The sequence below is a fragment of the Podarcis vaucheri genome (genome assembly GCF_965113315.1).
Source record: "Podarcis vaucheri genome assembly, chromosome: 7".
NCBI classification, from domain to species: domain Eukaryota; kingdom Metazoa; phylum Chordata; class Lepidosauria; order Squamata; family Lacertidae; genus Podarcis; species Podarcis vaucheri.
This window is the reverse complement of record NC_138765.1, coordinates 17,438,308-17,454,020: the sequence shown is the minus strand read 5'-3', so window position 1 is coordinate 17,454,020 and position 15,713 is coordinate 17,438,308. Positions and strand designations below refer to the sequence as shown.

The 15,713-nt window shown below is 43.7% G+C and overlaps 1 protein-coding gene across 1 annotated transcript; it reads right to left on the bottom strand.

Moving 5' to 3' along the window:
- Window positions 1-198: 198 nt before the first annotated feature.
- On the bottom strand, window positions 199-5,965 carry LOC309537319 (phospholipase A2 inhibitor and Ly6/PLAUR domain-containing protein-like). Its single transcript, XM_082232169.1, has 5 exons — window positions 5,852-5,965; window positions 2,878-2,976; window positions 1,690-1,839; window positions 786-923; window positions 199-605 (listed from the first exon to the last, which is right to left on the bottom strand). Exons 1-5 carry the CDS (start codon window positions 5,910-5,912, stop codon window positions 457-459), a joined length of 597 nt encoding a protein of 198 aa, XP_082088295.1. The 5' UTR covers window positions 5,913-5,965; the 3' UTR covers window positions 199-456.
- Window positions 5,966-15,713: the final 9,748 nt, after the last annotated feature.

Below are 15,713 nucleotides of genomic sequence, written 5' to 3'. Positions count from 1 at the left end.
ACAGCGTATACAAAAATGAATTTATGTGAGGAAAGTGCATATATTAGGGATAATAGCATTCTGTGTCTATTGTTCAAACTGTATGTAAACGCTGTGTTTATTAGGGTAAATCCATGCTAAAATGTGAGCAGATTTGCAATAGTTTTTTTAAGAAGCTAATTGCCGTAGAAATGCCGAGAATTGAATTTAAGGTTAAAAAATTGAGAAACTTAATAGCACTGAAATTTGACAGATTTGTCCATTTCAGTGCCGAAATGCTCATGGCATGAAACCTTCAAGGTGGCTGGCATTGAAAGAGAGCTCAGGAGAAAAACCTCATAAAGGGAATGCTGGAGATCATGGGTAGCAAGAGAAGGAAGGAGTTCTTCCCCAAGGTATGGTTGGCAAAGATTTTGTTCTTGCTTTAGGAGTTGTGACTGGTTTCTGAGTTGTGGCTGATGCAGAACTTCTGGCTGGTTAATTATTTGCAGCTGTTGCTGGCTTTTCGGCATCGACACATGATATTTTATCCACTTTGTAGGGGATTCCTGCAATTGTCACTTCATAGTTCTCTACACTGCACATATTGCTTGTTCCACAACCATGCAGGACGAACTTCTTGGCACCTGCAGGTAAATATGGGGATCATCAGCAGATGTCAGTGGCGGCTGCTCTAGTACAGCAAATGGGGCACGACCCCTTCCATTTCAGTCTGCCCTCACCCAGCCCCCATCAGCTTGCCTTCTGACTCACAACCAGGCCAAGCCTGACCCTCCTCCTCCCTTCCTAATTCCCTTCAGGGTTACCAGAGCTTCCTGTTGCACTGATGCAACTCATTTGACCATCTGTGCATGAGACCCGTCCACCCTTGCATTTCTCCTCCGTCTGAGCATAACATCCAGTTGGACAAGTGTACCCATTCTGAGTCCAAGTAGTTGGAAGAACTAGGAAGCAAAGAAGGAAGAAGCAAATTGTCATATATGGAAAGTTTTTACATAAGACTCTCCGAAGAGCCCCGCTGGATCATTGACAGGCCTGCTTCACACAGACACAGCAGCCGCAGCCTTCCTGATGCATTCACACAACCACCCACTGAGTCCTCCGCACTCCCAGGTCTTTGTTAGCATGTTCTTTGTCAGAATAAAAGAATGAGGTCTAGAGTCAGAGGTTTGACACCTTTCCTGTCTTGTGTTAGGATGAAAGGTGTGGAGGGACTAAAACTTCCTTCACTCCACCCTGTTCCCGCCAAGTTTCAAAAGCAAATTGAGAATGTTTTCATCATTCTGAAACCAAGGGCCCCTCCAGACTGGTGTTTCATTGCGGGGTCATTTGTGCAACATGTTCTTCAAACTATAACACTTCATTAGTGATGGATTTCTCCTGGTTTCATTTGTCCTGTGGTGTTTCCTACTGCATTATTGCTGACTGGAGGGGCTGTGGAGCAAGAGAAGTGAGACGAAAATAAACCAGGACATTTGTGGCATGAAAGGTGATGGGCTTTCAGCAGGAAGTAATGGGATATGCACTTGATTGGAAATGAAGCAGTATGACCAGCCCAACGCACATGCAAACAGTATTGAGAGTGGAATTGTGTGTGACTGGCCCCATAGCACCATGAGCACAAATCACCCTGAACGCACTATAAAAAGAACTTCGGGAGGGGTCCAGGTTTGCAATTCTGATATCAGAGAGGGGCAGGTGATGACTTACTTCCCCAATCTAAGTTTTTGTTGCACCCATCTTCAGTACAGCAAGCGGAGCTGGAGCGTAAATGTTTCCCATCTCCTATGGTGATGGTAAAAGCATTGGCACAAGAATCATTTTTCCCACATGTATAGAATGTTGTAGTAAACTTGACCCCTGTATAGCAGAAAAGGAAAAAGACAAACAACATGTCAGGAGAGCTCATTCCCCAGAATCCTTCATTCTCTGCCGAACTCTGTGGTCTCCGCTCTGCCTTGCCTTTCCATCTGTTCCAAGTTCTCCCAAGGGAATATGGCTTGCTAGAGTACAAGCGCCTCCATCTTGCTGAAGTAAGCTTTGGAATTTCCAGATCAATTGTGAAGAACCTCAGTTCTGTGGATCAAAAGCAACCTCTTTCTGTTTCTGACCGTTCAGAAACAGCCCAATCCACACCCCTTACCAACTTCATTTTACATCCACCTTGAGTGTGTTTCCCTGGCTGGTATATGTATTTGAATTCTAACAATGATTCTTGTTTTCCTTGACTGGATGAAAGATAGAGAGAGAGATGGGTGTTTGTGAGCGGAACCTAGCCTATAAAGCTAAAATTTACATTTATTGTTTGCCCACTCTTGGTGGGCAGTGGTAGAGGAGAAAGTCCTGGTATGGGATACTTCCTTTTCTATTATTATTATTATTATTATTATTATTATTATTATTATTATTATACCCTACCCATCTGACTGGGTTGCCCCAACATATATAAAAACATAATAAAACATTTACAAACTTCCCTATGCAGGGCGGTCTTCAGATGTCTTCTAAAGGTTACATGGTTACTTATCTCCTTGGTTCAGGGGTCGGATAACTCCATACCCTCCAACATTTATTCAGTGAAAATAGGGGCATCCTAAGGAAATGCAGGACATTCCTGGATCAAATCAGAAACCGGGGCAGCTTCTGTAAATCCGGGACTGTCCCTGCAAAATAGGGAAACTTGGAGGGTCTGCTACCAGCTTCCAACTCCTTCTTAGTCTCAGAGTTGTCCCTTGCAGAACTCAGCTGGGAGCAGGAGATGGGGACGAAAGTAGAATGAGTTGGCTCTGCCCATCATTGGCCTTCTTCCATACCAGTCCTAATGGGCACCAGACTCCATTGGATAGATTGTGGCACAGTGTGGCACATGCCACCAGGCAAGTCCAACATCTTCCTTACCAAACATTGTGCTCTCGTCCTTGATGACCACACAGGCATTCAAACCACTGGCACAGTCTGAAACCTCCGAACCTTCAGTTCCTTGTTGACACTTAAGGGCTGGAAGAAGAAAGTAAAGGCTGAACAAAATTATATCAGAGTGAAGACATAACAAATATAATGGGAGAAGTTCTGCTGTGGCTCTGTGATTGGAGGAGCCTCCCCCCCCCCTTTAGTGGACAATTAGGACAATGGGGGAGGTTAAATAACTCAGAAAAATAAGGGGGCAGATGACAGAGATAAATATACATACAAAAATTAAATATTTGGGAATATAGTCGATAGACAAGAATATTAAGATATTTAAAGACAATTTTGAGAAAATTTGGAAAAGAAATAAAAAGGAATTTAGAAATTTGGGGAAGAATGAATTTGTCATTGTTAGAAAGAATTTCAGTGACTGAGATGAATGTATTGCCAAAAATGTTGTTTTTATTCCAATCAGTCCCGGTGAGAAGCAATTCGAGCTGCTTCAAAGAATGGCAAAAAGATATTTCAAAATTTATATGGAAAGGGAAGAAACCAAGAATAAAATATAAACTACGTACTAACAGACATCAAAGATAGAGGAGGTTTCTCTCTACCGGATTTAAGATTATATTATGAAGCATCTTGCATCTGCTGGATCCAGGATTGGATAAAAGTAAAAGATACAGATTTGCTAGATTTAGAAGGCCATGACAATAGATTTGGCTGGCATGCGTATATATAGTACCATAAGGCAAAATTACATAAATGATTTTGGAATCATATAATAAGAAAATCAGTTTTTTAAGTCTGGGAGAAATATAAAGATCTATCAGAACAAAAAACAAAACAAAACACCATGCTAGAAGCAATATCTCTTAAAAAAATGAATCTGAGGACAAATTGGTCAACATATAGATAATCAGTTAAAATTAAAGGAGTTTGTAATTGGTTACAATATTTTCAGTTAAATGAAACCTTTAAAAATGATAAAAAGAAAGGATTTAGCTATGAAGTGTCAATATTTCAGAGAGAGATAATAGACCATCTCAAATTACTGTCAAAAATGTATAATCTGCTCTTGGAATGGAATACCAAAGAGGAACAGGTCAAAACTGTCATGATAAAATGGGCAAAAGATGTGGCACACAATATACAAATGATAGACTGGGAAAGGCTCTGGAAGAGAGATCTGAAATTTATGGCATGTACCTCATTGAAAGAAAACCATATGAAAATGATGTATCGGTGGTATCTAACCCCGGTTGAATCAGCAGAGATTTATTGAACAAGATTAAATATGTGTTGGAAATGTAAAGAAGTAGAGGGTACCTTTTATCATATGTGGTGGAAATGGAAGGTTGGATAGCAATTCCTTTCATTCTCAGCCTCCGGGTTCTCACCCAGGGTCCAAACACACCCTCAGCTCACCCACAAAAGTCTCACAATCAGAACAGCGGCCATCGATCTAGTCTCTCACTATAGACTTGCTTTTCATGGGCAAGCCCAAGGTCAATGGGTAGGTCTTAGTTGTGGGATTCCCATAGGCATCTGGCTGAGAATAGGATTGTGGACAATATGGGCTACTGGCCTGATCGTGCAGGCTCTTCCTGTGTTTTTCTACCAAATACAGAGGTAAAGGGACCCCTGACTGTTAGGTCCAGTCGTGGACGACTCTGAGGTTGCGGGGCTCATCTCGCTTTATTGGCCGAGGGAGCCGGCGTACATCTTTCGGGTCATGTGGCCAGCATGACTAAGCTGCATCTGGCGAACCAGAGCAGCGCACGAAAATGCCGTTTATCTTCCCGCCAGAGCGGTACCTATTTATCTACTTGCACTTCATGCTTTCAAACTGCTAGGTTGGCAGGAGCAGGGACCAAGCAACGGGAGCTCACCCTGTCATGGGGATTCGAACTGCTGACCTTCTGATCGGCAAGCCCTAGGCTCTGTGGTTTAACCCACAGCCCCCCCTTGCTATGAGGTGTATAAAAAGCTGAAGCAACAACAGACAAAGAAAACATTACAGAGTTACATATAAAAACATTACATTAATATAACATGCCTAATATATATATAATCAATATATATTTGCTTTCTCTTACACGGGAAGACACCCGAAGACACCAAAACCTGCAATCAATATATATATATAAATCAATATATATAAATCAATAGCAATTCCTTGCGATCTCTTTTATATATATATATAAATTTTATTAGTTTTTAACATATCATTTTCAACAGTAATTAAACATACTTTTACATCTTATTCAATTTTTTTGACTTCCATCAGTCCTGTCTGAAAATTTTCCTTCTTAGTATGCGTTTCAAATTTTCCCTATTACATTTCACACTCATAACCAATATCTCTATCTTTTTCTGCTTTGTAACACTTTGTATATTTCTCCTTACAAAACTTCTTGTAGTCCTACTAGCTTAATTTGTTGATTACAGTTGCTCTTCAAATAATTCAACAATTCCTTTCATTTTCAGCCTCTTGGTTCTCACCCAGGGTCCAAACACACCCACAAAAGTCAGCTCACCCACAAAAGTCTCGCAATCAGAACAGCGGCCATCGATCTAGTCTCTCACTATAGACTTGCTTTTCCTGGGTAAGCCCAAGGTCAATGGTACTTCCTTAGGCTTCCCACAGCTGTGTACCATTGAGCTGCCCTCTCCACACCCAGTTCAAGGTACAGCAGATGTGCTAAGTCTCCCAGGGGGTCCAAAGGATGGGGAAAGTTTCTCCCCCCACTCACAGCTCTTTCTTCGCCCTCTGTCCCCTCCTCATTTTCAAGCTGGCATACAGATCCTCCTGTGGTAAGAAAGTTCTCTGCAAAGTTTTTAACCCTCTGAGATTAGCATCAAATGATGGCACAGTTGGTATGTGATTCCAAAGTACTAGCCTTTCATTTTGTCCTTAATAGCATCATAGGAAAAGGGATGTCATCAATGATAAATAACTTACGTGGATCCACAGAGGCAACTAAGAGTGGCAAAAGAAGGCAGAACACAAGGAGAGGCACCATGGTGTCGCAAGGTAGGGCTAAGGTCCTTGCTGAGCTTGACTGCTTCTTGTGCCCAGATGTATGTGCAAAGACATTTTATAGATGGGTCTGCTGTAACATCTTTTAGGGAGTTGCTCCAATGAACCACAGTAAAAGGAGTGCTGTGTAGTGTAAATACCCATAAAGAAAATGGGTGGAGATGCCTCTCTTATTGTGCCAGGACTTCCTGGAATGAACGGTGGATTCTGACGACAAATTTGGCAAAACAGATGCCAACTTGAGGCATTTCTAGCTTTAGGAATGTTTGGCATGTACCTTACATATTATTACTTATTCCATTTATTCCCCCGCTCCTCTATGGATCCTCAAGCAGGCAGGAAGGCAGGAGTGTTCTTTTATTCTAACAACAACCCTTTGAGGTTGGTTCAGCTGAGAGATAGTGTGTAGCCCAAAGTACATCACCCAAGGAGTTTCATGGATGAGTGGAGATCTGGCTCCAGGTCTTCCTCATCCTGCCATATTCTCATTTATTGCCTGCTGTGTTCTGAGATTAGTGCAGCCAGCTCCAGAAAACAGGGAAAGTTCAGAGAGGAGCCTCAAAATTCAAGGATGGCGAGTCTGTGGCCCTCTGGATTTTGATATGGATGCAGCTTCCATCATCCCTAACCATTAGCCATGCTGGCTGGGAATGACGGGAACTGCAGTCCAGCAACACCTGGAGGGTGACAAATTCGCTACCCCAGCTCAAGTTCAAAAAGTTTGAGGAACACTTCTCTCTCAAGCCTCATCTGGTGAGGATCCTATCCAGCAGCAACATAGTTTTCAATAGAAGGACTATATGGTAGAAGGTGTCTCATCCTCTTGAGAGTGAAGGCGCTCTTAGCTCTGCTCCTGAAGATTGTTGTTGGTGTGTGTGAGAGTGAGTGAGTGTGTCAGAGGGGCCAAATTGCTCTGAAGATTGGGGACGGGTGATGACACACGCATGATGTCAGGATACCAGGAGGAATCAGGGGGTGGTGTCAGGTGTCATGGAATCCGATCCCCACTCCCACCCCCCATTGTAGGCTGCCAAGAATAGATAGGACAAGGATAGTTCTTACCAATGTCTATTATTCAGTAATTACAAAGAGAGGATTAGAAATGCAGCCTCTTGGAGTAATGGTGTTGCTCTGAGTAATTTCCACCCCACTTCTCTCCTCATTCGTCAACAGCATCACCCACCTTACGGTGGCCGCTTAGGGCCATTTCCTCCGAGCCTTTTGCTTTCCTACTTTCAGTGCTCGCCGGGTTCTGGGAGAAGGCGGGCCTGGAATGCTTTCTAGTGATAACGTGTCAGCCAGCTGCTCCGGCTCTGCTTACCTCTCCTCCTCTTCCATTATTTCCCAAATTTGCCCCCGTGTGCCTCTGAGCCGTAACCTTCCTCAAACAACTGTTGTAAATCTATACTGTCTTCCTCTTCTCTGGAAGGTTCAGGAGGGGGAGGTGGTCTCCACCATTCCTCCTCTGTCCAGGTGGAGGCAAATGCAGCGGCAGTGCAGATTCAATGGCCAGCGGTTCCTCCTCTCTCATGTTCAGCCTTCTCCCCCTCCTCCCTCCGCTGCCACTGGATGGGTGCTGCTTCCCCCTTCTTCCCCTCCGCAGCAGGAGGAGGAGCCAGCCACTGAAGCCGAACCACACGTGGCTCTGTGCTCAGTCTCCTCTGCCCCCTAATTGTTTGGAACATTGGGGGGGTCACCCACCAAAATATGGGGCACCTAGAAGAGCAGGGGCCCTAGCATTTGGCACCCCTGGTGTGTGCGTGTTTGTGTGTATGTGTGGAGTCTTTTTGGGGTGGGATTGCATTTTATTGTAGCAGAAGACAGGCAGAACCATGAGTGACATTGGCTGGGCCAGGGACTGGACAGAGGAGTAGTGGTGGACACCACCTCCCTAGCCTGAACCTTCCAGAGAAGAAGAAGACCTCAAAGATTTACAACAGTGGTTTGCGGGGGGGGGGTCATAGCTCAGAGGAGGATGAAAGGCAAAGTTGGGAAATTATGGGGGAAGAGGAGGAGGCAGAGCTGGAGCAGCTGGATGACATGTTATCACTAGAAAGCATTCCAGATCCCCCTTCTCCCAGAACCTGGCAGGCATTGAAAATAGGAGACCAAAGGGCTCGGAGACAAATGACCCTAAGTGGCCACCGTAAGGTGGGTGGTGCTGATGACGATTGAGGAAGTTGAGAGAAGAGGCTGCATTTCTAAGCCTCTCTCTGTGAATATTGAATAAAAGCCATTGGTAAGAACTTTCCTTGTTTCCTCTATTCCTAGCAGTCTTCTGTGGGGGGATCAGATTCCCTGAAGACTGGTAGGCTGTGACTTCAAGAACATGTGCTTGAGCTTCCTTTTCCCTCCTCCTTCCCCTTGCTTTTTCTGCATGTGATGTGTCTTTTTAGGGTGTGAAGCTGGAATGCAGGAACCATCTTAGTCATGATTTTTATAGTCCACTGTTTTGGCTAAAGGCCAAGGTATAAATTCCATAAGCAAACAAATAAATCTCCACCAGCCATTTTTTGGATCATTTGGTCAGGTACGTGACATATCTACCCACTTCCTGTTTGGCAGCCAAACCAGGAAGTTCGTTGGGTCTTTCATGGGCTGCTGTCTCTGGCTGTGTTTTCCCCTCAGTGTAACATGTGTTACCAACCCCTAGATGAAACTAAGGGCTTATTCTCACTTCCCCTTGTCCCACTGCTTTCCCCGCTCAATTGGAGCAAATGGCAATTTGGGCTTTTTTCCAGATGGATGTTTGTTCTGAACGAGCACTAAAGAGCAGGTTTTCCACGCAAAAGGAGTGGGGTAAGGGGACGACCGCTCAGACCACGTGGACCCAGGCTTTCTAGGCAGGGAACAAGCAGGAATGTGGATGAGCCTTAAAGCCATGTTTGCACAGTAAGCTTCCTCCAAAGATTTCCAGGAGTGGTAGTTTGTTAAAGGTGCCAAGAGTTATTAGGAGACCCCTTGTTAAGACGTGGAGAGTCCTCCCCTCCCTTTGGTAACTTCACAGATAAGAATTAATGAACAGTTTATAATCTATAGTGAAAGATTATAAACTGATATGGTTGAAAGCAAAAATCCACATCGCTCCACAAGGAGAGAAGCAACATCCTGGATGCCAAGAGGAAGTTCCTCCTCCTCTCTGCATTCTTTGTTCTCTAATACAGACGAACCTTCTAGTTCTTAGGGAGGGAGGGTCCCTCACACTCTCTAATGATGTCTCTGCTGGCTGTTCCCTCCCTTCTGTTTATCTATCCATTATCTTGTAGCTAGGTAACTCCTGCTGAAGCTGCTCAGTGTCAGTATCTGTCCCTGCTTCTGAAACCGCTGGAGACCGGGGGGGGCACGTGAATCTTCCCCCTCCAACTGCTCTTCAGATAGGAGTTACTCTGCCTGGAGATACATTCATGGGCAAGACAGACCCAAAAAAGAAAATAACAGAACACCTCTAGTCATCACATACAGCTCCCAAGTTAAAACAGTACAACGCATCATCAGAGATCTACAACCTCTCCTGGACAATGACAGTTCTCTTTCTCAAGCTCTGGGAGGAAGACCTTTCATTGCCTACAGACAGCCACCCAATCTTAAACAACTCCTAACCCACAATAATACTACAACCAGACTTAACACGGACACTGGCACCAGAGCCTGCAATAAACCCAGATGCCAACTTTGCTGCCACATACACCCGGACAACACCATTACTGGCCCCAACAACATCACACATACCATCCCGGGACTATTTAATTGCTCATCGTCTAACATTGTGTATGCCATCAAATGCCAACAGTGTCCTTCAGCTCTCTATATTGGACAAACAGGCCAAACCTTACGCCAAAGAATAAACGGACATAAATCTGACATCAAGAATCACAAAACAGAGAAACCAGTAGGAGAACACTTCAATCTCCCAGGACATTCTATACAAGATCTCAAAGTAGCTGTTTTACTACAAAGGAATTTCAGAAATAGACTGGAAAGAGAAGCTGTTGAATTGCAACTCATTACCAAACTTAAAACCATGGAGAGACCTGGTCTGAACAGAGACATTGGATTCTTATCTCATTATACATGACTAAGCCATTTCTCACCTTCTCACCCCTTGCCTTTTCCTGTAAGACCTATTACAGTCGTTAAGAGTCGTCAACAGGCTCATCTCAGCTATCTGCCAATCTCCCATTCCCACCACCCTTCTGAGTAATACCCCTCCCCACCTTCTCACTATATAGAAGGATCTGGCAACTTCTGTTTCAGTGTATCTGAAGAAGTGTGCATGCACACGAAAGCTCATACCAAGAACTAACTTAGTTGGTCTTTAAGGTGCTACTGGAAAGATTTTTTTTTATTCTGCCTGGAGATACATTCATAGAATCATAGAGTTGGAATAGACCACAAAGGCCATCGAGTCCAACCCCCTGCCAAGCAGGAAACACCATCAGAGCACTCCTGACATATGGTTGTCAAGCCTCTGCTTAAAGACCTCCAAAGTAGGAGACTCCACCACACTCCTTGGCAGCAAATTCCACTGTCGAACAGCTCTTACTGTCAGAAAGTTCTTCCTAATGTTTAGGTGGAATCTTCTTTCTTGTAGTTTGGATCCATTGCTCCGTGTCCGCTTCTCTGGAGCAGCAGAAAACAACCTTTCTCCCTCCTCTATGTGACATCCTTTTATATATTTGAACATGGCTATCATATCACCCCTTAACCTCCTCTTCTCCAGGCTAAACATGCCCAGCTCCCTTAGCCGTTCCTCATAAGGCATCGTTTCCAGGCCTTTGACCATTTTGGTTGCCCTCCTCTGGACACGTTCCAGTTTGTCAGTGTTCTTCTTGAACTGTGGTGCCCAGAACTGGACACAGTTCTTGGCACCACATTCTCCAACCCTCTGATTCAGACCATGCCCTGACACCCCAATCCCCCCCCCTTGAGCTATAATTCCTAAGTTCCCTGAGGAGAGGGGTGGAGAACTGTAGCTCTGTGATGGGAAAAGGCAATCTCCAAACAATTCTCTGCCCCCTTAACAAACTAAAGCTCCCTAAATTCTTGGGAGGGGGCAATGGATGTTTGGCATCATAGTGGTTCAGGAGTGGCTTGGACTGGCACCGTTGAGAAAGGGATGAAGACGGGGGCCGCTAGGGGCGCATTGGAAGATGGCCGACAATTCCATCTCTCCGGCTCACACGAGGCAAGAGCTCAAAATAAACAATTAGAGAGAAGAAAAAGCATATTTTGAGTGAAGATCAGGAGATAAGACTGCTAATTAAAGTGATCTCTGTGAAGTGGAGTGACGGGCTGGACTCAATCATAAATCAAGAAGAAGATTCCTCAAAAGATTGGTATGTTGGAGCGGGACTGAAAGGGGGGGGGCTTTTTATTATCTTATGTGAGTACCTAACAACCCCCCCCCCAAGAAAGAATCGTTGCAATTACTGATTACAAGCAGGATGATTGAGAATTGTGTGGAAATAAATTACTAAGCAAAGACATGGCCTGTGGGAACATCGGGAAAGGAATGAAAGCTCTTTGTGACACAGTAATAAAAAGAGATTTGTTACGGCAGGCCTGCCACAGGGTGATCGAGGGGGAGGAGGACCATGGCTTGTTATTATACTGTGAGTTTGACCTAGCAGGGCCCCCTGAGAAAATTGAGGAGAGACTGGCAGGCCTGTGGAAATTAGCGGACAGACTTTGGGAATGCTTTGTACGGAGGTGCGGAAACGGCATCTGTCTATTTTGATATGGCTCTTGGAGGAGTGTAAAATCCACACAGGATATAACAACGTTTGTTTTCAACCCGCTTGTGGAGACCACCAGAGATCACAAAGAAAGGAATATATGATAACAAGAAGATGAGGAAAATAACAAAGAGAAGATTGAACAGAACTGTGAATATCATTTTGACAGAACTGTGTACATTAAAGCAGCAGCAAGAGAGATGTTTAGATCCCGTTCTGAGCTCGAAGCATGGGTACCCCCAACAAAAAAATTAACATTTGGAATTAATGTAATTTGGAATTAATGTGATTTGATTGGCCTGTTAATAAAAATTATTTGAAAAAAAGAGAAAGGGATGAAGACAGTGGCCTGTGCCTGAGAGTCTCTCCATGACAAAGGATTTGTTGATCACCCAAATCATGGGTGATCATTCTCAAAGGTCCTTCTCCAACCCTGATGCAGACCTCCTTTCTCCTGTCACAGAAAGGTGAGCTGCAGTATGTCCCTGGATCTTGCTGCTGCTGTTCAGCTGCTGTTCAGCTGGCATGAATTCAGGCCATTCCTCTAGGTTCAGAGATTGACTCCCAAAACAGAAGTGCTGGATTTACTGCCTGGCAATAAAACTGCCATTGTTGCCCGTATCACAGTCCCCTGGCTTTGTTGCAAATGCAAACAGGGTTGTAGCCTTTGACGTTGGCCTCACTGGGCACCTACTGAAGCCCACACCCCACTTGAAGTCCCCTGACTAGCTCTATGCATGATAGTCAGATGATTGTTGTTCTGGGTGGGGTTTCAGTCCCTCTGGTGCAGCAGCTAAGAAGCTTGAGGATAGCGACAGGGAAGACATCCCAATCAACTTGTACCTCAGTTTCTGCCCTGTGGTAATAAGTTTCTAGGGGGTTCCAGGCACTCACTCAAGATTTGTGTTTTTCCATTGAAAAATCAGGACACAGTAGAGTCTGCGATGTCTCAGAAATATGGTTTATTCACACATATTTGCACCTAAAACCTTCAGCGGAGGAAGTGCAGAATATGACGCCCCAAGAGTATCTCTTATTGTTCCTCTCATAGCTATAGCAAGCTTGTCTCCTAAGCAATCATGTCCCCCAGTCTCTCAGTGCAGCGTCTCCCAGCCAGCATACATGGAGTTCTGCTTACTTCCTCCTTCTTGCTTCCAGAACTCCTAGCCAAAACCCCTCTGTGTCAAAGGATGCCCTCCTTTCCTACAGAGACATCTCACACCCCTTTTCCCCTGGCAACCTTCCTCTGTGTATAGCTTCTGCTTGGTCAGTGACTTCCTTTGAGTGGCTAATGGCTGTCCATCAGCACCATTGTTTCTTCAATGACCTGCCATCACCAGGCTGGCCTCATGAGGAAGTTTTCTGGTGCTATTCCCAGTCCTTGCTAAGTCCAGGAAACCATGAGTTTGCTCAAACTCTGACACTTCACAGGATGTAGAGACCATGGGGAGTCTGCCCACCTCCCCCTTCATAACAGTAGTTTCCAAAACAACCCGCAAACCAAAAGAAAGAAACATCATTCAAAATTGGCATTTCTCTGAATATTGCATGCAATGTGGTTTGAAATATTGAAAAGATACATTTTCTATATACATTTTAAAAATTGCTTCCATGGAATCAACGACTTGGATGATGGACTCAAGGGCATCCTGATCAAATTTGCAGATGACACCAAACTGGGAGGGGTGGCTAACACCCCAGAGGACAGGATCACACTTCAAAACGACCTTGACAGATTAGAGAACTGGGCCAAAACAAACAAGATGAATTTTAACAGGGAGAAATGTAAAGTATTGCACTTGGGCAAAAAAAATGAGAGGCACAAATACAAGATGGGTGACACCTGGCTTGAGAGCAGTACATGTGAAAAGGATCTAGGAGTCTTGGTTGACCACAAACTTGACATGAGCCAACAGTGTGACGCGGCAGCTAAAAAAGCCAATTCAATTCTGGGCTGCATCAATAGGAGTATAGCATCTAGATCAAGGGAAGTAATAGTGCCACTGTATTCTGCTCTGGTCAGACCACACCTGGAGTACTGTGTCCAGTTCTGGGCACCACAATTCAAGAAGGACACTGACAAACTGGAACGTGTCCAGAGGAGGGCAACCAAAATGGTCAAAGGCCTGGAAACGATGCCTTATGAGGAACGGCTAAGGGAGCTGGGCATGTTTAGCCTGGAGAAGAGGAGGTTAAGGGGTGATATGATAGCCATGTTCAAATATATAAAAGGATGTCACATAGAGGAGGGAGAAAGGTTGTTTTCTGCTGCTCCAGAGAAGCGGACACGGAGCAATGGATCCAAACTACAAGAAAGAAGATTCCACCTAAACATTAGGAAGAACTTCCTGACAGTAAGAGCTGTTCGACAGTGGAATTTGCTGCCAAGGAGTGTGGTGGAGTCTCCTACTTTGGAGGTCTTTAAGCAGAGGCTTGACAACCATATGTCAGGAGTGCTCTGATGGTGTTTCCTGCTTGGCAGGGGGTTGGACTCGATGGCCCTTGTGGTCTCTTCCAACTCTATGATTCTATGATTCTATGATTCTATGATTCTATGAATCATGATGTTATTATTCATAGCATCGTCTATTTCTCTCTCTGATAACTATTTCTCCATTCAACATTATTTTCATTTGTTGTGGACCATATTGTGTCAAACAGGCAAGTATTGCAAATTTTTTGTATCCCTCAAACATTTTTATTGTTATATCTAGTGAAATAAAATAATGAAAAATTTGGGGAAAATAGTTTGTACCCGCACTCCCAATATCAATAATACTTTTATTTTAATTCCACTGTTCTTTCTTTCTTTCTTTCTTTCTTTCTTTCTTTCTTTCTTTCTTTCTTTCTTTCTTTCTTTCTTTCTTATTTTATCTCATGGATTTGTATAGCCTTTCTTAAATAATAATATAAAAACATTTTTTTTTAAAAAAAAAAAAAAAGTAAGGTGGTCATTGTTTCAGGATCACATTGCAAGTTTTCCAGTGCCTCATCAGAATCCAAGAATTGCATGAAGAAATGGGGGTGGGAGCTTAGTAATAGTGTGGGGGTAGGAAAGGGGGGGTAATGTAGGTGTTTGTGTGTTTCTATGCTATGCAAATACTTTAGAGAATACAAACTGGAAAATGTAACATACAGATCTTTACCCATCCCTCTAACCACCCCTCTTCTTCAAAAAAAACCCCCCACAAAAATAAAAAAATAAAAACATATATTAAAGATTTTCTACTTCTGATTTTGAGTTTTGGTTATCTAACTCATTTTGAATGAGATTCCTCTCTTTTTTATATACAATAATTTCAGACATAGCTAAGGGGTCGTTCTGTTTTGTTTTTTGTTTTTGTTTTTTGTCTTTTGGTCCCAGAATGGCCAAATCACTTTTTGAATCAATATAAAGAAAAGTGTATTATGAAGAAACACGAGGATCTCTTGTAATCTCACCAGCACACAGCACCCCACCCAGACATGCAAGGAGTCTCTGGTTGGGACTTATCCTTTATTAAATTATTGTTGACAACCATCTGGAAGAAACAAAGAAAACCATTGTTGGACTCAATATTCTTTATTGGGCCTGCAATCATCCAGAAAACAGTATGGAACCCCATAAACACACTTGGAGGAGGAGGGAGACGCATTGTGGTACCCAAATGAGGATGAGGGGAAAATACAGTTTTGGCTGCTTGTTAATGAGAAACTAACTCATTTGCACTTCCTAGACCAATACGCAAAGTAAAACTCAGTTACACTTATTTCACATTTCTCAGAATTTTGCAGTGTAGTGCTTCAACCAAGCGGTGTATACAAAAATGCATTTATGTGGGGAAAGTGCCTAAAGTGCATATTTTGGTGATAATAACATATATACACATATATATGGCTTGCCATTCAGAAGGTCGGAGGTTCGAATCCCCTCAACGGGGCGAGCTCCCGTTGCTCGGTCCCTGCTCCTGCCAACCTAGCAGTTTGAAAGCACAAAGTGCAAATAAATAAATAGGTACCGCTCTGGCAGGAAGGTAAACGGTGTTTCCGTGCACTGCTCTGTTCACCAG